Raw genomic sequence first — 22500 nt, 5'->3', positions numbered from 1 at the left:
CTTTTGCGGTATAAAGCAAGTTAAAGAAAAGATGGTGCCGCACCCCCAAACCAACGTAGGCACGTTGCAGTGTAAGATGACACCACAACCTCGTCGTCTTTTCAACTCCAGACGAGTATACCGCCCACCAAGAGACAAACGGGACATCCCTCATTCAGACGAAACTCTGATAAACAGAGTCTCTCAAGTCCGTAAACTTACGAAACTTCTGTTTACTCATTTGCCAACATCCAATTATCATTACCGTTAGGTTTAACAGGATTATTATAGATCTTCGAAGAATGATATTCAGATTGGACAAAGTTTTTGACAAACTTTTTGGAGTCCTTCCAATAGTCAATGAAGTACGATCTTTACTTAGACAAATTGAAAGAAACTTTATGATGCGAAAACAATGGGGACAATATAAATTGATGAAATTTTGGAAGGGAAATATTTTTGAGAACCTCTGCTACGTAGAGTCGCACGAGGAACCGCGACGAGGCGCCACGGGGATGTCGCCGGACGAGTTGTCCTCTTGTCTTCCAGCCACTCCCATTTTCAGCTACCGAGTTACTGCCACTCTGTCAATCCGGTACGACTCGAGCGACCAAACGGAGAAGCGGCCCTGACAGAGTATGACTTCTCGGAACCGTTCCCTTTTACCGGGAGAAAGAAAATCTGCCCAAAGGCGAAGAAGCGCCATCACGAAGCATTCGAGTTTACTCGAGAAAGCTGTCGGCCATTCTACCATCGTGCAATAAATTATTATTAATTGCAAACGCTACCGGTTTCAGCTTACCTTCCAAGATACAAACGTTTAGCCTTAAGGTATTTAGACGTTCCTCTCCTAGAAATCATATACACAATAAGGATTCAACAAAGAATATTTAATTTTAATGATATATTTATATATTAAAATATAATAACAAAAGGAGGAGGACAAAGTTTGATCAATATTGCAAAGTCTTCGTTCGATCTTTCATCTACAATCTCAAAGCCTTTATTCCGTTAAGCCGCTTAAAGACCGTCTCACGGGATCTCATTTGAATAAGACAAATGAAGACATCTCGAAGGTGGACGGCGATGGAACGATGAAGCTGATACAGGAGATTGGCTCCGTGGCGGATCACCTACGGCGTACCTTGGCGATACATCGACAACGAAGCAAGCAACGACTGCACACCGATTGATTACGATCGTTATCAAGACAATAGCTAACACGAGCTTACACTAACGACACGCCGGGTTAACTTCGAAATCGGACGATTACGATCGTAGTATGTCGGCTAACAAGATCGACTTTTACCTTTTTCTTTTTTTTTTTTTTTCTTTTTTTCTTCTTCTTTTTTTTTTCTTTTTTTCTTTTTTTTTTGCCAGATGAAAACCGATCTACTCGTCTCGCACCCACGCGAGTTTAACATATAAATTTTTCATTCGTACTCTCCCGGTAGATTGAAAAATCTCGGAAGTGTTAGCCCCTTGAATGAATCTTACAAAACGTAAGATATATACGATATACATCAATGTATATCAATTTTGATCGAGATCTTCTTTCGTAACAAGATTGAATTTAAAACTCATGAAACGAAACTTCAATTGACGTTAATATAATTCGTTTCGTAATAAATATTAAAGATAATTTATTAACCGTAAGTAAAAAAAAAAAAAGGAAAAGAAATGCTATTACTTTTCATAAGTATTTCGTAAAATATTGGCCACTTTTATAAGTTTATACAACGTTAGTTACTCAGTTAGATATCTCGTAACAATCCAGTCGTCTCTCGGGTGATCTCTCTTCTCCGAAAGACGACCAACAAGCAGAAGCTAGTAGTCGCTTAGGGGGTTGTTTTCCACCCCTTCGTTGCGTACTTCTATCTCGCCATCTGCTGGAAGCTGTAGGAAGCGTGGGAGATGTATTGAACAGGCAGGATGCGCGTGGCGAGATGCGCGAATATTCGTGAATTCCCGGCACAGCACAGGAGCGCAGTTCTCGCGCAATAAAGCAAAAAAGGGGAATAGGAGAGAGAGAGAGAGAGAGCGAGAGAGAGAGAGAGACAGAGAGAGAGACAGAGAGAGAGAGAGAGAGAGAGAGAGAGAGAGAGGAGACCGGGCAAGCGTTCTAATCCTCTCGGACGGCGAACAGAGGCAGACTCGATTAATAGTCGTGCTCGTGAGAGAATCGACGAGCGTCCTTGGTGTCTTCGAGTTGCGCGGGAGCTTGAAATCTATCGTTGACTGTTTGAACTCGAACGCGTCTGACGCGGAACGTCGACGTCGATGGACCGAGCTGGTCGTGCAACCATAGGAATCGTCGCGTCATCGAGCTTAAATTTGGTCTTGGAGTGAAAGATAATTGATTAAGAGATTGTCATGTGAGGAATAACGTTGTCAAAGGGTAGAGAAGATCCGATCAAGTCGTTCGTTCCGTTCGTTTTTGATCGCGTCTAAGTGTACGACCGAGGGCCTTTCATTCTCTTTGCTTGTTAGCGAAAGATTAAAGAAATAAGTATGAAGCCAAGCGCTATAGTTCTCTTGTTATTTCTCTGCGTGCAATTTTTAGCCTCGGAATCGAAGCTAAGAAGTCAACAGGCAACGGCTGTTGAGGCGACGGACGAAGACGACGACGATTGGGATGACGACGAGGATGACGATGACGATGACGATGACGATGATGATAATGAAAGTTATCATCCGAAACCTGAGATCGATGACGATGGTCGTATATATAAGAATCCAAGGAATTCACCGTCCGCTATGTGCCCACGGGATCAGGACCAAGCTGATCTCTTGGGACAGAAGTGCCTGAGGAAATGTTCTACCGATGAAGATTGCAAAAGTAAAAAGAAGAAATGTAGATGCGACGGTGCCTGTGGTATGTCCTGTATCAAACCCGAAAGAGAGTGTCCACCTTTGACTGAAATCGAACATGGAGCGGTGACCGTCACTGGACGATTTTTCGGTGATCGGGCAAATTATGCTTGCGAACCAGATTACTTCACCGTCGGCTTGTCCGAAAGAACTTGCCGTGCCGATGGACATTGGACCGGTACTACGCCGTCCTGTAAGAAGGATCAGAATTCCTTCTGCTCGCAGCCGCCCAAAATAAAAAATGCACGTCACAATGCGTTGCTCGAACAAACGACTTATGATCTAGACAGTATGGTCCAATATTATTGTAATCATGGATATGTCACCACAGGTGCACGAAAGTCTAAATGTCTTATGATGAATGGTATCGCTAGTTGGTTCGGTCCTGATATTACCTGCGAACCACAAAATTGTGGTTCACCGGCGGACATCGCTAATGGATGGCACGCTGGTACGTTTTATCTTCATACGTTTTCATTTCGAATGAAATATCGTAGACATTTTTTAAATTCTACGAATATATATTTCTGGAATGAATAGGATGCGTCAAAATTGTTTCATTGGTTTAGTTTGTTCGAAAAAAAAAAACAAAAAAAAACAAAAAAAAAACAAAAAAAAACAAAATTAATTGACCATATAAACAACTTTTAAACATTTTTCTATATCCATTCATTACTTTTATTTTGATTTGATAAAAAAAAAAAAATTCCTTGCCCATCTAATTTTTGACTAACTCACTGTTATACATTTCAAACTTAGATAATTGTTTGTCCATACATGTTTTCTTAAGGTGAATGTTACACGTACGATTGTCGCGTGTCCTATCACTGTGCGAACGAATACGAATTGATTGGTCGAGCTGAAAAGATCTGTTTGGCGGATGGTACATGGATGCCTAAAGAGTCACCGCAATGCGTTCAAGTAAGAGATACGAACGTTCGTTCGTCTCTTATTAACCCTTATCACTTGAAGAATATTCTATAGTCATGTTAAAAGGAATTTTCTGAATTTTAATTTGCTAAAGAGAGATAATTTTTGTTTATTATCCTTTTATCTTTTAGATAATTTTTTTAATTATTCGCCAATAAATAAAAATGTTTGTATACAATTGGTCAAGACAAATATCAAACACATCAAGCAATAAAATAAAACAAAGAAAGCAAATTTCAAGTGATAAGGATTAAAGTTTATTCGATTGTTCTTGGGTATTCCGACGAAAAGAACAAAAAAAAAAAAAAAAAAAAAGAAAAATGAAAGGAAAAAAAAAGAGAAACAATTATGACTTTTATAGGTAACTTCCGTACAATGTCCTAAACCAGAAAATCCTGAGAATGGAAAAGCTGTCTATACTTCCTACGCTTATAACTCCATAGTCTCTTATGAGTGCAAATACGGTTATACGGTTGTGGGAGCGGCGACCAGACGTTGCGGAGCAGATAGAAAATGGGCAGGAAAAACGCCCACCTGTCAAGAGATTAATTGCGGTTCGCCGGGGGTTCTTTATAACGGTTGGATAGAAAATATCGAAGCAGGTGAGTCGAATATATCCACTACCATACACATATGCTACGTTATATCCATACGCTCGGTTAAAGCGTTTCTTCCTCGTTGAACCGTGCATCTCATGATAACACAAATGTTCGTTGGACCATTCGATCTATCTATCTTTAAATAAAAACAAAATTCGACGATTATATTTTTATTATCGTAATAATTAAGGGAGAATACATCGGATGTTGACAGGTACTGGATTAGGTGCTAGCATAATCTTTCGTTGCAACGATCATATGAAACTCGAAGGTAATGCTTCTTCCGTATGTCAAATAGACGGTAAGTGGCGTTATCCTTTGCCCCAGTGTTTGGCTCCCTGCGTTGTACCCCAAATTGAAAATGGACATATAACTGTGGCTAGTCACGAGAAGGATCATATAAACAATGTTACCGTCGTAGAACACGGCGAGAGATTGTTGGTATCTTGCGTGAAAAATTATGAATTCGCAGCAAACAGTACACCAGTCGTTTGCAATAATGGTACTTGGTCGATAGTACCGAGTTGTTCACCTGCCAGATGCAAGCGAATGCCAAAAACACCGAAAAATGGAATGGTCATAGCTCCTAAAACGGATCATGGTATGAAAGCTGTCTTCAAGTGTAAGGATGGTTTTGAATTAGTCGGAGGTGGTCCATTAAATGCTTCTATATCCGTGGAATGTCAATATGGCAATTGGACTGGTGACATACCTCATTGCGTTCAAGTATTTTGCCCGTTTCCTGGTTTCATTGAAAATGGCAAAGTCTTTCTGGTTGGCAACATGGGTGTTTACGATTATCGGCCATACGTCAGGAAGGTTGTTAACAACAAACAGATCATGTACGACTGTGACAAGGGTTATGTACTCGATGAAGGACCTAACGGTGCTACTTGCATCGGTGGAAATTGGAGTCCTAAAGAATTACCCAAATGTATTCCGGGTCAGCATCCTAGACTGAGGTGGAGTAGACGTCGAAGGTCGATAACCGATGCCACTGAGGAAGACATTGCGGCTAATTACAAGTAAGATCATCAAGAGAATATTTGCCTATTTAAAGCATCGATATTGAATATCAAATATTTTTCTTTTTCTTCTTTTTTTTTTTTTTTTTTTTTTTCTTTTTTTCTGATCTCTTGCAGGAAATTTATCGAGTTTTTCAGGAAGGTCGGTAAGAAGTTACTACATTTGGAATCGATCAAAGCGCGTGATCACGAGAAACGTCCTACTGGTTTCAATGGATCCTCGAAAGAAAATGACGACGGTACAAATTCGACTACTATGTCCTTGCAATGGAAGAAACATTCCAACCACGGTAATGGTACTTGGAATCGTGACGAAAAGATCGTCGATTTCTTAAGAATGGTTTATAAGAAATTAGAACGTATGGATGCAAGACAACCAAAAAATAATACCAATGGCAGTATGCACGAATTATTAAATGCCATGAGTAAAAATTTCTTTCACGTTGATTTGACCGAATCAAGGAAAAATGGATCGGGCAGGGGTCGATCTGTTTTCGAAATAAGAAATCAAAGAGAGTTTATAAGACTGAAGAGAGAATTCGAAAGGATTATGAGATTTTATAATAAATCCATGAGATGGAACGAGAAACAGAATCGCAAGGAGTCCAGAAAGAAGAGCGGCCAATCTCACGGTGAGAAGAATAAAAAATCCAAGGATAAGAAAAAACGTAAGAAGAATTATTACAAAGGTTTTTACGATTTTGTAAACAGTTACGTGTCCGAGAAATTGTCCATGTTAGAGGCGCGTAACGCCACTGAGGAATTAATTAAAAAAATGAAGATCGATAAGTTCACCGTGAGAAATGGTACTGCGTTCACTGTTGGCGAGATGTATGCATTTTTCAAACATATCATAGAAAATAAATTAAATACGACGGAGGAAATCTCGATGACGGAGACAACGACGTTCCTTGTGCCAACGTCGGATATCGATTTTAATGAAAATGGAACATCGACGACGTCCACCAAAGACAATTTGGTCTTGAACAATGAGATTCCAATTAAGGAAGGTGCACCAAAGCATCGTAGCAAACGTATTAGAAATGCTTCGGAAGATACTAATGTTACTCGTCAAAAAAGGAAGCTCCTTTCTTTGAAGGTGTCATCTAATCTTCAAACGGGATCGAAGATCAAAGAGGAAGAAAATTTCAAGGATGCGGATGGATTCAACGCTTCGGGATTTACTCTGAACGAACTGGAAGCACAACAGCAAAGCCGTGCCAAGAGATTTCTCAAAGCCTCCGAGCTAGATAATCAAATCTTCTTAAAGAACTTGTATCTCAATGCTTACGAGGATGAATATCGAGAGAATGTGAAACGTTCGATAGAATCGTACGATCATACGAAAAGTAGTTGGTCGGCTTCGAGAAGGCGCAAGGGTAATCTCGACATTTACGAGATCAAGTGATGAAGTTTCAAGTGTTGTGATATTAACGGAATTTATTAAGTCATTTACCGATATCAATCGAATTTTAGGCGATGTATACACACTCACACAATATACGATATTAGCTGTAATCGTCGTCCCTCGTCGGCACGCATTGTAACGCGTGTCGCGCTTTTTTTTTTTTCAACGAGGAAAGAAGTTTGAAAAAAGAAGAAGAAGAAGAAAAGAAAAGAGAGAAAGTAAAAAGGAAAAAAAAAAAAAGAAAAAGAGAAAAGAAAAAAAAAATATACACTTAAGGGAATAAATCTTTTCCATGCCAAAGTCCCTTCGCTCTTTAAGGTTAAAGCCGAATTAGGTTCTGTGTGTGTCTAATCTAAGAATTAAGTATGTAGAAAACTTTGTAGATGTATCAACGTGTCGATGATGTAGTGCATTGACGAAAAATCCGATCAAAAAGAAAAAAAAGAAAAAAAAGAAAAAAAAAAAAAAAAAAAAAAAAAAAAAAAAAAAAAAAAAAAAAAAAAAAAAAAAAAAAAAAATAGAAAAAAACTTCAACAGGAAAACTTTATAGTTAGAGCGTATTTCACTTCTAATATTAACTTTCTCTGATTCTGTAAGCTAACCCTTAGTGTGATTTATAAATAAGTCCGATATCTAATTCCAACTAAATGAAATAGCCCAAGATCACGATACTCATGATTTTTGTATTTCATGCGTTGAAGGCCGCATTATTATTCGATGTACCTTGTAATACGCAAATTATAAAATTAATAAGAGAATAAGTGTTACCAGAAAGTCCCTTTATCAATATGTTCGAGACAATGATTGTAAGAAGAAGAAAAAGAAGACGAAAAAGAAGAAGACGAAGAAGATGAAGAAAAAGAAGAGAAGAATCGTTAAATCTACTTGCTATCATTTTATTTTATTGGAAATCATTTTATTGATATTATTTAAAAGATCGATCGACCAGGTAACGATAATTACGCGAACAACACTTGGGATAATTAAGTCTCGAAAAAATCATCCATGGTAGTGATCAAATGTTCGAGGAGAGGGAATGCTGCGTAACACCGGACACGGCTGAAAGAGGGACGTGCCTGGACCACCTGTCAATATCGTACTTCCCATTAATTACAGAGCAATTATAATTCATGAATGCTCACGAGACCTTGTTCGATTTTATCTGCGACAACGTGCTCGTTAACACGTCCACAGCGTGAACCTGACTATCCAGAGATTTAAGGTCGAGTAATTCCAAACAAGTCGTGTATTCGTTTCTGATAATCGAATCGTTTAGAAAATAGGATAAAGAAGATTGAAAATTAAATGTCATATCTTAACGATTAGATTATTTTTTAATTCTTATAAAAGATTAATTAAATCGTTTTGTCAATTGGACAAACAATTTTATTAATAATAATATCGTAAATTTATCGTTTAGAAGAATGATCATTTGACATCGAAGGAAAACGGAAACACAAGTAAATTTCTAATTTCAGCAATAAGCTAATTAGACGAGGTCGAGGCTATTTAACATCAAAGTGTGGGACACCGTGTGCAAATCGATAAGTACATGGGGCAACGTACCTACCAGCCATGAACATCGGAAAGTGTCTCGGTGCGCCTGCGTTCAAACGAAAAAGCAAAAAAGAAAATGATCGTTGCATGCACCACTAATTCGTTTAGTCGAGAGAACATGTGTATAAAAGAGAGAGAGAGAGAGAGAGAGAGAGAGAGAGAGAGAGACAGAGAGAGAGAGAGAGAGAAAGAGAGAAAGGGAAAAGAGAAACCTCTCTCTCTTTCTCTCTCTCTCTCTCTCTCTCTCTCTCTCTCTATCTTTCTCTTTTTCTCTTGCGGTAAGCATTATTCCAGTTCATACCACGATGATTATGCGGTCAGTTGATACCAGCCGCTAAATGCGCTAATCGCGAGAGAGTTCATGGTAAACATCGAGAGCCGCCTACTTCGTGTTCCTCATCTATTAGAGCCCTGTTACGTGCCGTGCCGTCTTCTATGCAAATGAATCTACGAAAGTATGTTAATAATCTCTAAACAAACGCGCAAAATAGAGGACATGCCGACGTTAAAGTTTAGTATCGTCAAAGCTAATAATAAGAGCTACTTATTATAGCTACTATTTCTCTTTTTCTTTTTCCATTTTTTTCTTCTTCTTCTTTTTTTTTTTTTTTTATTTCTGTCTCTCTCTCTCTCTCTCTCTCATTTCAATTCGAAGAACTACGATATATTTCAATATATTTGTAATATATCATTACAGTGACAACCGGATAATAGTCCTGCTATCCTTCTTTTTTTTGCTTCGTTTTTCCTTTTTCTTTTTGTTTCTCGATTCGTTTTAGTTACGAGGGTGTTTGAAACGACAAAAAAAAAAAAAAGACGAAAGAAATTTCTACTAAAGACAACTATAGTTACATCACAAATACAAGAGATCGAATGGTCAAAGTTGTTCGAAGTTAAGCGTTACGAGTCCGGTGAGACGTCCTCGAGACTTTCGTAGAAGCCATTTGCATCGGGGAATAGTCGAGGAACTCGTTCGTACAGTAGCTCTTGACAATGGAGAATGAAGTCGGTGTCTCGTAGAAGAGGACCCAAGAACCGATGATAATCTCATTGAAAGGGGGAGTTAAGCGACGCGGGCTTCCTGCCAATTCATTCGAGCCAAGTGTCGCCTTACCGCAGTCAATGCTTGCTACAAAATTGCTACTACTACCGTGGTCTGCACGTTACTCTCAAATGAAACCTACTAATATTTTTTTCTTCTTTCTTTTCTTTTCTTTCTTTTTTTCTTAGAGAAAGAAATAGAAATAGAAATAGAAATAGAAATAGAGAAAGAAGAAGAAGAAGAAGAAGAAGAAGAAGAAGAAGAAAGATTTGTCGAGATAAGTACGATGATAGGCGTTGCCAAAGCGAACGAGAAAGCCGAAGTAACAAGAAAAGCGAATTTCTACGTCAGCCATTGTAAATACCTTTCCATGAATTTCTCAATGGACTCTAAGGCGAGTTTCAGACGTTCTTTCTCGAATAGATTGGCAAAAGGTAGAAAAGGGTTTTAAAAGAACTTTTTCCACGTGCTGAAAATCGAACCGGTAGTAGTAAGTTCGTAGGAGAAAGATTCTACCCTTTCTAGGAATTTTATTCTTACTAGAAAAGCGTCTTGACTCGTGCCTTTCAAGATTGTCGGATGTGAATAAACGAAGGGTTCAAATAAGGCGCGACTGAATGGACTAGTGCTACCGATTGTTCCTCCTATTTTTCTGACATTCATGATTTCCTCTCTCTCTCTCTCTCTCTCTCTCTCTCTCTCTCTCATTCTGTCTCTTTCTCTTTATAGAATAATCATCAGCAAAAATTAAGAAAAAAAAATAATGATAACAATTTGTATTTAAGTCTAGAAAATAATGATCGATTAATTGTTCATGAAGTAGCAATAAAGAACAACTTATACACTATACGATTGGAAAGATACGAAAAAAAAAAAAAAAAAAAAAAAAAACGAGAGATACGGTGATGTCGTTCGAATAATTAAACCAATATATAATACCTAACCATGCTTATCCATATTTATAACTTTAAATCACATTGAGACTTTCCCTAACAAATCCATCAGCCTGGTTAAGAGTCTTTAAATTTGAGAAAAAGTATGGTCGCGCGAAGAGATCATTAAATTAGTTCCTTCTCAACGCCTCTTTCGCAAGCTTCTTCTGCCCTTAAGGATTTCTTATATTAGTATATATCTTAAAGTTTAAGGACGCTAGATGTTATAAATGCGGCATTAGAGTTCTTGGAGTTCCATTTACATGCGAATTTTCGCGGCTTCGGTAAATTGGACAGCTGGTCAGAAAGGTAAAGCTACGAGATTATGACACTTTCTAAAGAATATCAACGTCTTCTTGATCTTTCGGAGACATCTGCCAACTAAAAGTACTCTTCTATTTTCTCTTTTCATTTTTCTTTCGGTAAAGCAAAGGAAAAGGATTTAGCGAGTGCCCGCTAGGTGGTCCTCTTTTATCACTTAACCCGTTTTGCGGAACGGCAATGGCAGTTTCGCCATTGGCTCCCTCGATCTATGGTTACGATGTTGAAGCCGTCTTTCCGCTGCTCTGTAATCAGCGGCTTCGTCTTGCTCATTAGCACGTCTTTCGGTGAGTTCGCGGATTTCAATAAAGGTAGTACGAACAGGAGGAAACTGAAATCATCTACGAATTTCCATATAGGACCATAATGATCCAAGGGATGTTTCTGCATATTACCAGATTCATCATTTTGTCATCATTGGTGAGTTTACTGTATTTTTCTTAACATTGATGGATGACATCTTCGAACATGCGTTCTCTAAAAGCGCCAAGATAAAATAAATTGAGTATTATCAGACTTTTTCTTTTTTTTTTTTTTTTTTTTATCAGATCTTCATCGAAATTGGTATACCACATATGGGGATATTAGTGAAGATAAATAAAAAAAAAAAAAAAAAAAAAAAAAAAAAAAAAAAAAACAAAGGAAGGAAAAAAAAGGAGAAAGAAAAAAGAAAGTTTTTATATTCTTCGCAAATTTTTCTTTTGGAATTATGAAAGGGCAAAGAAAAAAAAAAGAAAAAAAAAAAAAAAAAGAAGAATCGATGCACTCGATTTGTCGATGCAAGCTGGTAATAATAAAACAGAGAGAATAAGAAAAAGAACAATGTCGGAGATGAAAGTAAGAAGAGAATTCTTTTCTCGCGAGCAGATTTATCGAAGCGCCACCAAATATGGTTTTCGCACCTTGCCCTGCAAGCCGAGTCACGAAGAGTAATGTGAGTGTCCCAGAAACACGCAGATTTCGCACCTCTGAGTCTGCCGTTTAAGGTGTCTCAAGTCTCGACAGTTTGCAACGAAACGATTACACGCCGGTTAATTTCAGTAACGACAGTCATACCATATCTGGTTTAAGTGAATTTCGATATCCCTCAGCGATATCTGCATATAATGGGGCTATTCGATCGAACAGTTCGATAACACCTTCCCTCGATCCAACGATTTTCTTGCGAATTTAAACGTTCCATTGTCTTACGAATCGTATTTCGTCGCAAAGAGAATTCCCGCCTGAATTCTTCCTCGTCCTTTCACGAAATTCGATCTAAAGAAATTCTCTCTTCTTACCACGTCAAGGATCTCTTTGGGGGAAATAGTTTCGATTTTAGAATGTATTCAAAATAAAATGTAATACTAACGATTCCTATTGAAATAATCTTAATAAACAAGCGATGATAATACGATGATCTTTAATGATGATGGGGGGAAAAAAAAAAAATAGAAAACATACCGACAAGTGTACTGTATAAAAGTGAGAAAGAGAGAGAGAGGGGGGGGGGAGAAAAAGAAAATATACGTAATATATATAAATATCTATGTAAAATTTAGAAATAGTTTATGAAGAAAAAGGGATAGAATTTTCTTTTTTCTTTTCTTTTCTTTGCTTCGTTTAATCATCATCGATAATAAGAGAAAATACTTTGATGAAATGAGAATAATTGGATTCGTTCTTCGAATCTATGCCTTTCAATTTTTATTTTCGACGTTAGTCGTCATACATACAAAGTTTAAACTTTCTTACTGTTTTTAAAGGTGTATGGCCGAACGACTGGGTTGTAAGTTTGCCAAGCTCCGACGCGAAATTGTCCCACAAATAAAGCCGTTATTACGATCGTTCGGAAATAATTGGGGCTCTTTACGAGCACCGTCAACAGTTAGAGGAGACTCACCTACCTACTACAAACTCAGGGATTACTTCCGAATAATCCATGAACTGGCCGAGAAGCAGAGCAGAAGTCTTCATTATCGCAATGATTTCATCTCGCACGGAAACGCATAAAGAAGATGCTACATGTTTGGGATCGTGAGTAAATGGTGAAAGAACGTTCTCGGGTAAAATGTTCTTCTTTCTCTTGGGCAAAGTTAATCAACGGAAGAAACGAAAAGAAAGAGAAACTGGAAAGTTTAATTGACGTTCTTATTTCTCTTCTCTTTTCTTTTCTTTTACCTAAATGATTCATTTAATCGTTGTTAACTGTTAAACAAAAATAATTCTTCGATATAATACGAAATAATACATATTTTACATAAATATAAGGTATGTAAGTATGTATATACAAATATGACAATCATTAAAATTACGATACTTTAAAATACTGAATAATATTGAAAAACAATTATTGAAGAATCATACTTGTGATATAATTATTTTCCATTTGATTTTATTTTTCCAAATTACAATCATTACTGTTTTTCAATCATTTTTATCTATGACGATTTCTTTTTTCAATCATGTAGATTAGATTTATCATGAACACCTTTCTAATATATATATATATATATATATATATACTTAAGTTAAAGGAGATGACAGTGTTAAGATACATTACGTAATCCTAGAAGCACAGACACCTGTAACTTATCTTCGAGATTCCATTGTTATAAGTTCTATTTGACTGAGACAGACGAAAAAAGGATATTTCCATTATCAAAAACTCGAAATAGAATTCTTATGTCAGACTATAATTTAATTTCTATACCGTAAACGAACATCACGATGTTCCTTTTCTAATAAAAGAAAACGAGAAGAAAGCCATGATCGAATTGCTTCGATCGAATGAAAGAAAATCTACTTCATAGTATCCCATATCTCGAGAGGTTGCTTTTTTGTTAGACTTGGCCACCGTCGCGGAGACAAATCTTTTTTCTGGCTCGCTGCCTTTCTCATGGGACCTACGCATGAATCATGGGATTTCAAGATGAATTAAACCCCATCGAGCTCGGTTTCAATTCGAAACGCGTTTGCTCGAGGAACGAGTATAACTTTGCTCTTGGTGGTCCTAGTGTCCTCGTGTAGAAAGCATTGGTCATTGTGAACTGCCATTTCTCTTTCTCTCTCTCTCTCTTTCTATATATATATATATACATATGTATGTGTGTGTGTATGTGTATATATATTTTTCTCCCTCTCGAATTCTATGGAAGCTCTTTTTATAACCGGATTTCAGTGGTACACAGGTGGCAATACTCAAAGTAGTTTTACGAGAGTAGAAAAAGATATGATACATTGTACATATCATCCAAAGCGAGTTCTATTGGATCGATATTGCATACATCTGAGTAAGACCATTTTGTTTGTCATTCGGTTTGGAAGAACGATACCAGACTACTAATTCTACGTATCCGTTTGTTCATTCGAAATGAAATTCTCTTCGTACCGGTTACCGAACTCGTACGAGAATTCGCATTCTCCGCGAGCGTCGAATTAACGTTTGGATTGAGATCAGAGAATTCACTGAACTAGCTAACATTGTGAATAACGACGATATGGACCAACCAAAACGGATTATTTCAAGCGAGAGGAATCTTCAAATTATATATATTGGTATATATATATATATATATATATATATATATATATATATATATATATATATATACCAATCCAGTTGCCTTTCGTTGAAAGTATATATTTCTTGAATGTTTTCCTCATTTCATTTATTCCAAGCTCGTTCGAAGAATTCGTTCTCCTTTCATTTTATCTCACGAAACCGTTTCAAGACACTTTCCGCGATTTTAATTCCAACCAAATTAGATCCAATTTATTTATTCCCGTGGAAGCATCACAGACGATAGCGTGAAAGTTTAACGAGTATCCACCATGAATATTTCTTTAAAAATTCAAAAGGATCACATGAGACTCGGTTACGCCGTATTAGGAAGAAGAATCGATCCTACCTGCTCGATTACTAAGCATCCACCTTTTCACGAATTTCACAAGACTATTTCGAATCGAGAAACGAATCGAATTTCGTCGTTTGGTATTCGAAACGAATGGTAAGAAATAATCGGAATGGTAGCTGCAGGTGAATGCAGAATTTTGAAAGACACAAAAGAGATAACTACTTGGAGATAATAAGTTAAAAATTGTTAATACGCTCTGTTAAAAATTTTTAATATTTTTAAATTTCTAACATATTTAACATTTCTATTATTTTTTAATTAATTGTACTTTAATTGAAATCATATATATATATATATACATATATTTTTTTTTCTTTTAAATATTCCATTCAAGTTTATTTTCAATAAAAATAATTTTCTTTGATTTGTAATATTTAATAAATTTGATTTTTAATAATAGTAAACAGTATCTATATTTGAAAACTCATTCTGTCGAGGGAACGGGATTTAATCGGGATGACGATGCAAGTAAAATAAAATTTTTCAACGAAATTGAGAATACGGTTCGGACTTCTACGAATTCAACTTGAAAGTTATACTCTCAAAGTTATCCAAGCGCAAACTCGGAGACTCGATCTCCCTTCTATCTTCTTCTCATCGTGGATGACTCTCAGGGTTCATCGTAATGACGATGGAAAAAGTCTGAAAGGGCGCGTTGTTTTAACGTACTCCACGTTGCTCGTCACCATTCTCGATGCTCTTCATCAGCGAATAATGATGAGTCTTGTACCTTGAGACAACGTAACTTTGCCGATGAATGGATCTCCTTGTGGTATATTTTGTACACGCGTAAGATTACGTTACGCTCCTTTGAATGCTATAAATACTATACTCCTATACATGTGATACACATAGACATTTGAAAAAAAAAAAAAAAAAAAAAAAGAAAGGAAGAGATCGTCAAATTGGTTTCGTAGAGTTTCACTTGCCTAACGAATTTAATTATAACACTTTATGACTAATTTCTTCCTCATACCAATATTACCGAAATATTTCTGATGAAAAAATTATCAGTTAAATATAAATACATCATTCTTAATTTTATTTATTAACGTTATCTTATAAATGTCTTCAAATAAAATAAAAATAAAATCATTTTAAATTCAGAAGAAATATAATATAGTTTTATTATTAAACGATATATATATATATATATGTTAAAATAATTATGGAAAATAGAAAAATTTTCCTTTTATCGATTCAATCAAATTCTGTATATTATTAATCAAATGTTATTGAACGATTCTATTGGTTACAAGAATGAGCAGGAAGTGTATGATGTCTAGCTGAGAATGGAATCGAGGTCTATGGAGATGTATTTTCGACGTAATCTTGGAGACTTTAATAACGGTATCGTAATACTCATATATTCCTATCGTAAGAACGCGTATATCGCGTGTAAAAGCGCGAAGACGATGAGATTTTAGTTCTTTACGACGTGGCGCGTAGTACGAGTCAGTCGGTCGTTCACCGGCTCTTTACGAGCGGACGATGGAATATTTCTGAAGAAAAATCTTCCCCGAAGGAAGCCGACCATGGGACTCGTAGTCCACAAGCCGATCTTACTCTCTCTCTTTCTCTCTTTCTCTCTCTCTCTCTCTTTTTCTCTTTCTCCTTACGACTACGCTTGTGAGATAAAGCGTTAAAATTTTTCGGACGAACGTAGCACTCCTGCTGCTGTTATTCCTTTCGATCGTAAAAATCTTGTCGTTGATATAACTCTGCTCGTGAAACTCACCAAAGGTACAAAGAGAACGAACCGACGCGATACTGTCAAGCTTTATCCAAGGTGTTAATCGATATTCATCAAACGTGCTTATGGCACATTTATTTCCTACTAAAATTTTCCTCTCAAAATATTCTTATCGTTAAAACAAAAAAAAAAAAAAAAAAAAAAAAAAAAAAAAAAAGAAAAAGAAAATCTTTTTAATTAATAACTATTTCATATTTCTCATACGTTTATTATTATTATTATATATATTTATTAAAATAGGTTAGAAGCTTCGTTATTGAAAGATACCGTAATGAACGTGTAGCAATTGATATATACATACATATATCATTTTATCAATCGTAAATTTACACGATTCATCTTTATTATACCGTAACACCTGTTTCATCGACCATTATCGATCAATGAAAAGAAAAGCAAAGTTAGGTCGGATAATTCTTCGTTCTTATTGCATTAACGAGTACAAGAATTTTTTCTTCAAGAATCTTTGGTAAAAATGTTCGACGAATCAACAGCTCGTGGCCCGAGGGATCCTACAAATTATAATTCCTTCGAGAGTGGTCGAAGAAGTAGTTGAACGTAGGAAGAAACGAAGAAGAAGAAGAAGAAGAAGAAGACGAAGACGAAGACGAAGACGAAGACGAAGACGAAGACGAAGACGAAGACGAAGATGAAGAAGAAGAAGATGAAGAAAGAGAAGAAGGAGAAGAAAATGGAGAGAAGGAAAAAGAAAGTAGAGGAGGGGTGGAAGAGGAGGACAAAATAGTTGCTACTTGATGGCGACTTAAGGTGATTTTGAATGGTGGCTAACGACTTGGAGCCGCGTCATGGGGCACTGTGTGCACGACCGCCGTGCCAAATAATAAGGAGTCACGCTGGGCACCCGTGTGTCCTGATGTCCCAATGCCTCGAACGGGCACAACACGTCGCAGATAATGTCCTCCCACGTGGAACGTCACTGCAGCTATTCCGTGGTCCTTAACCTCTTCCCTCTCATCCTACTTCTTCTTCTTCTTCATCTCTTCTTCTTCTTCTTCTTCTTCTTCTTCTTCTTCTTCTATTTCTTCGTCTCCTCTTCTTTCTTATTCTTATTCTTATTCTTCTTCCTTTCCTTCTTCGGAGCCGAACAGTTTGCTCGAATCTCACGACGTCATGCATAATAACGTCTCTGATTCTCCACGTCCAAGCGCCGACTAAGACTTTATTGCGAATTAACGATTTTTCAAACTCCCAGTCAACATGAAAAATCTATTTCCCGCCCCCCTACCTTCACCTTTAATACGTATTACACTGCCCTTTGAGTGAATAAATTATTATTTACTTTTTTATCAATTGTTCTTTTTTTTCTTTTTTTTTTGTTTTTTCATAAAGATTCCTTCATTCTATAGATTTGTAATTTTTCATGAATTACGAGTTACAGAGAATAAATATTATTCACATAGAATGGAGAATACTCGAAAACCTCTGTATATTGCCCTTAATTTCGCAGTGAGACAGGTGTAATCTCGTTCTTTGCGCCTTTGTAACATTAATAATCGAGATAATTTGTTGGAAACAATCCGTGCCGACAGCGGATGGACGATCAAGAGAACCCCATCATTACTGATACAATACTTTTGCAATGTCATTTGTATTCTGCTATTCTGAACTCGAATGCAGTGGTTCTCTCTCTCTCTTTCTCTCTCTCTCTCTCTCTTTCTCTCTGATTTTATAAAATCATAAGATTGAACTTTTGGTAAAATCTTTGATAAAATATTGAAAATGAACTAGCACGGGCAAAGTTTGTTTTTATTAGCCTCAGTGTGAGTAAAACCATCGTGTGACTTCTATGATGAGAGCTACTCGACTCCTCCCTCTTTTCCCTAGAAAAATAATAGTTTATCCTATAACAACGTTGTCGAAGTCAAGTACTATTTTCACATTGGCAGGCACGCTCGGAACAAGTCTTTCGTATCCTGAGAAAATAATCGTAGCTTTTTGCTATATTATGCGTTCGTCCTTCTATCGTTCGTCCTTGGATCAAAGTTTATTTTCATTTCTAAAGCTAAAGTAACTATTTGAATTCGAGGACAATACAATAAAATAATATTCCTGGTAAAACTAAAATCATAGATTTCAAGATTTTCAATATCCTGATAAATCTTACTTTTTATCTTACTAAAAAGTCAACATAGACAGACTTAAATTTTATAAAACCAATGATAATATATCATTCCATATAATTGTTATAGTATATTTTAAAAATATCGAACACCTTGAAATCTTATTTTCTAACTTTTCAAATAAAAAATATATACATAGATTGATATCGATCGATATAATGAGATATTTTTTCAAATTCCACAATACACGATTTTCTAAAGTATCTTTTAAAAGATTCACCGAGGAATACATAGTGAGGGTTTTCAGTTTATGTCGTAGTCTATGACGAAACGATTCGTATAGAATCCGTCTAAGATTTTTGACGTAGCTATGCGTAGCAATCGAAATAAGGCAAAACTCAATGGGACAAACGAAACGACGGGGAGTCTGATGTTGGTCCAACTGAGGAACAGCCGCGTGAATCTGATTGTCTATGGGTGCCAGGATGCTTCTACTTTCCTTCTTCTTATTTCGTTTCTCTTTGACAGCATGATGTCTTTCTTGATGGACGAGTGACAAGCCGAGAGCGGGAGAGAGAGAGAGAGAGAGAGAGAGAGAAAGGGAGAAAGATAAAGGGAGATGAAAAAAAAAAGAAGAAGAAGAAAAAGAAGGAGAAGAAGAAGAGGTGAAAGATGAATAAGAAAAAGGTGGAGATTGGAAGCGCGTGCCGAAATTTGTGTTAGCCGCAGACCCTCAAAAATATTTCAAGTTTGTTAGAAAAAAGGTTCTCGTTGTTCCGGTCGACTGCTGGTGGTCAACCTCATCGATCGCCTGGACCTCCCAAAGAGAGGATTTCGATGGTTACAGAACTCTTCTACGAACTTTACAAAGACTTTTTCTTAGAACTTGAACCTTAGCTGAACTAACGAGGTCGATGTCACGAACGATCTGGCTAAATCAATTCCTTCCATGCTCTTACATGTGTGTATATATAGATATATGTATGTATGTATTTTATTATTATATTATTTTCTTATGTACGATACATTTGAAGTTTTTGAAAAATTATTTAATTTATAAACTATTATCTTGTGTCCCATTTCCTTACGATATATTTTAATCGAATTATATTGGTATTGTCAAATAATGCAAATATCCTTTTCCTCGACCTGAAAAGCTCTAATAAAATATCGCGCGCACGAGAGAGCGAAATTCAAATTAAATGATGGCTCCCGGCGGTCGTAGAAAGCGAACACAAAGAAACCTGTTCATAGCATAACAGCCATCGTAGATTGCACGTAATCGTTCACTTATTCCTAATATAACGGCGACCTTATACATCACGTGTACATATGTTCATTGATGGGCAACGGTACAAGTCTCACAAGTATCTCTCTTTTTGTAATACAAATTTAAATGGATATTAATTAAATTCATTCATTTCTAAACATATTTCCAATTATGACGAATCACTTGTTTGTATGTCATACAATTGCAATTATTTCATTACTATAAAATATATATCGAATTTTCTAAATTATTTCATTTCTAAAAGCATATTATACACCGATGGCATATTATACTGATTTTATTTTAAAACGTGATGAATGAAAAAGGCTAGAACGAACAGAACGAATAAAGAATATAGAAAATATAAAAATGCTAATTGCGTATGAGAAAGTATAAAGAAATTAAAAAAGCCATTAACATTTGCATATCCTAAAGAAGAATTTTTCATTACATTCTATTATATTATATGAAAGATTTTTCGAAGTATAAAAGAAAGCTTTTATACTTACTTTGTCCATAGAACAATTTATAGAAACTACATATTACAAGTCACGAGCAACCATATTATTGTAACACTAATAACGATTATTAAATATTAGAATATATGAATTAAAGTAAAATACGAAAAGCGCACGTCTTAAGAATGAAAATGATCCTATAAACAATATAATTTTCTAAAATTATCTCCTAGCGAGAGACGATCTAGAAATACTACTTTGAATGTGCGCATATCTTGGATTTTTTGGTCTACTTTCGCTATAGGTTGCTTTTTTTACGGTCGAATAAGACAAATTTGAATGAGATCGAACATTGGACAGTGTTGGAATTAATGATTTAGTTGAGGTCGCGTTCGTAGCCGTGACGTTAAGAGATATAGAAGATGTACTCTTTCTTTTCGAGAGATTCTCATTCACGGTTACCGTGTTATTTAATCTCGAGGATGTCGGTGTTGTCCCTGGAAAAACGAATGATCTTCTTTTCTTCGGTGCTTGATCCGGTCTTAACATTGACGGACGTGTAACAGAACTTCCAATCGAGGATAGTCGACGAATCGTTTTTACATTCGATGACTGCAATTAAAATTTATTCGAACATTTTTTTCGTTTGATTATTATTACATTATTCATCGTTCGTACGGATTTAATTTTTCTAACAATAACTAACATTATAATATATATATATATATATATATATATATATATATATATATATTATATTACGTTATTGTATTACGTTATTCACTATACCTGTATATTGTTTATTCTTTTGAACTCGTCGATGTTCGTAATAACATCAGAGGCAGATTTACGTAAAGCGTCCAAATTCAAGTGTACATTATTTGGAAATATCTCAACTTCGGATATGTCATCGTCGGCAACATTTATAACAGTCTCGGTATTAATTGGACTGTTATCGGTATCCTTCGAACTATTATTATCATCTTGAACGAAGGTATTAGATCTTCTTGTAGTTCTTAAATTATACTGCGATGACGACGCCTTCTAATTAAATTCATTTCAAACGAAACACTCGTATTATTTCGTAACCTATTTTGAGTTTATAGAGAAAACAAACGAAAAAAGAAAAATGGAAAAAAAAATCAAAACAATAACTGTCTTACCTTATTAATTTTATTAGATGATAATTTATCCGATAAGCCATCAGTACATTCGCTAATAAATAGAATAAAAATCTGATATAAACAAGAATTATCATAGCAATTCTAATGATTAAGAAATTATAATAAATCGATAAAATATTCTTAAATAATAAATAAAAAGTTCGTGAAGAATGAAAATATTGAACAACCTGATTATTCCATTTTCATTAAGACCAATTCGTTGAATAAACGGTGCATCCGGAGTATTGAGAATAATATCATTGGCTGGTGTTTTATTAACACTGACACTTATATTAGGTATATATGGTTCCGGTAAAATAATACGAAGGGATTCTTGCACAAGTTGGATGATAGTTTCTGAGGTCAATGGTGCCTTCGAAGTACCGATAAGTTCTGCCTGTAATCACGATTCAATTTCACACCGTTCGACGAATCTCTCTTTTTCTTTCAAAGAAAAAAAACTTTATGAAAAAAATTCTCTCTACTTTACGTTCACGTTCGGTGTTCTTGATTTCGTATAACGCGTTAATAATTGCGTAAATTCCAATGTAAAATTTGTAGCATCCATATTGCTCCGCACACGTCTAATCGGCTCGACAGTAAACAATGAAATAGGTGACTCTTCGCCGATCTGATCTTCTCTACTTATTTTGTTTACAATCTCACTTTCGTTTGACTTTCAAGTGGAACAAGAACGATCGGTTATTGATGATATTGAAAAACGTGTTTATAAAGAGAAGCAAAATAACGAAAAGAAAAACTTATACAGGATCTCTATCGAATAGAGAACGATTCAATATATGTATGTTAATTATTAACATTGAATGATGTATTTATAATTATTGGATATAAATATATATTCTCGCGTTTGCGAATGTATGTATAAGCTTAAGGAAAATTTTTTCCTTAATTATGGAAAAAGAAAAAAAAAAAAGAAAAAAAAGAAAAAAAAAAGTAAAAAATAATAAGAATGATAGATGAAAGATGATAATAATTTTGATGATTTAATGATTATACGAATCGATTGCAAGTCAGTGAATTAATGAGCGCAATTAAGTCGAATGAATCTTAAGAATTGAATTTACATTGGATATACTACTACTCACGGTATAATGAAATCAGTTCGAGGGAACGATTACCTTTTACTAAGATCATTGAACGCAACAAAACGTCCTTGGGAATAAAAATCTGATGAATTTTTCAATAAGTCAAAAC

At 35.7% G+C, this 22500-nt stretch overlaps 2 protein-coding genes across 2 annotated transcripts in view; one reads left to right on the top strand and one right to left on the bottom strand.

Annotated features, from left to right (window-relative positions):
- The first annotated feature begins 2085 nt into the window (after positions 1-2085).
- LOC124954143 lies at positions 2086-9198 on the top strand. The gene is made up of 5 exons (XM_047506610.1): positions 2086-3301; positions 3641-3771; positions 4142-4382; positions 4594-5404; positions 5522-9198. Exons 1-5 carry the CDS (start codon positions 2491-2493, stop codon positions 6810-6812), a joined length of 3285 nt encoding a protein of 1094 aa, XP_047362566.1. The 5' UTR covers positions 2086-2490; the 3' UTR covers positions 6813-9198.
- Positions 9199-18667: 9469 nt separating this feature from the next.
- Positions 18668-22500, bottom strand: part of LOC124954146 — a 4172-nt gene continuing 339 nt past the window's right edge. The window contains exons 1-6 of the mRNA XM_047506614.1: positions 22425-22500; positions 21776-21961; positions 21474-21682; positions 21286-21337; positions 20912-21166; positions 18668-20734 (exon numbers count right to left, since the gene is read on the bottom strand). The exon at positions 22425-22500 is cut by the window's right edge and continues 339 nt beyond it. Of these exons, the coding sequence (XP_047362570.1) occupies positions 20345-20734; positions 20912-21166; positions 21286-21337; positions 21474-21682; positions 21776-21853 (984 nt within the window). The 5' untranslated portion in view covers positions 21854-21961; positions 22425-22500 and the 3' untranslated portion in view covers positions 18668-20344. The remainder of the gene's footprint in view (positions 20735-20911; positions 21167-21285; positions 21338-21473; positions 21683-21775; positions 21962-22424) is intronic.

The sequence above is a fragment of the Vespa velutina genome, chromosome 14, assembly GCF_912470025.1.
Source record: "Vespa velutina chromosome 14, iVesVel2.1, whole genome shotgun sequence".
Classification (NCBI taxonomy): Eukaryota; Metazoa; Arthropoda; class Insecta; order Hymenoptera; family Vespidae; genus Vespa; species Vespa velutina.
Note: the sequence above shows the minus strand (reverse complement) of the source record. Positions and strands in the feature narration are given on the sequence as shown.

Bases quoted from the DNA above. Each gene is read 5' to 3' on its own strand.
- LOC124954143 (XM_047506610.1), top strand. From the start codon at position 2,491: ATGAAGCCAAGCGCTATAGTTCTCTTGTTATTTCTCTGCGTGCAATTT. The intron at 3,302-3,640 runs GTACGTTTTATC...TGTTTTCTTAAG, and splicing joins CGCTAATGGATGGCACGCTG to GTGAATGTTACACGTACGAT. The intron at 3,772-4,141 runs GTAAGAGATACG...TGACTTTTATAG, and splicing joins AGTCACCGCAATGCGTTCAA to GTAACTTCCGTACAATGTCC.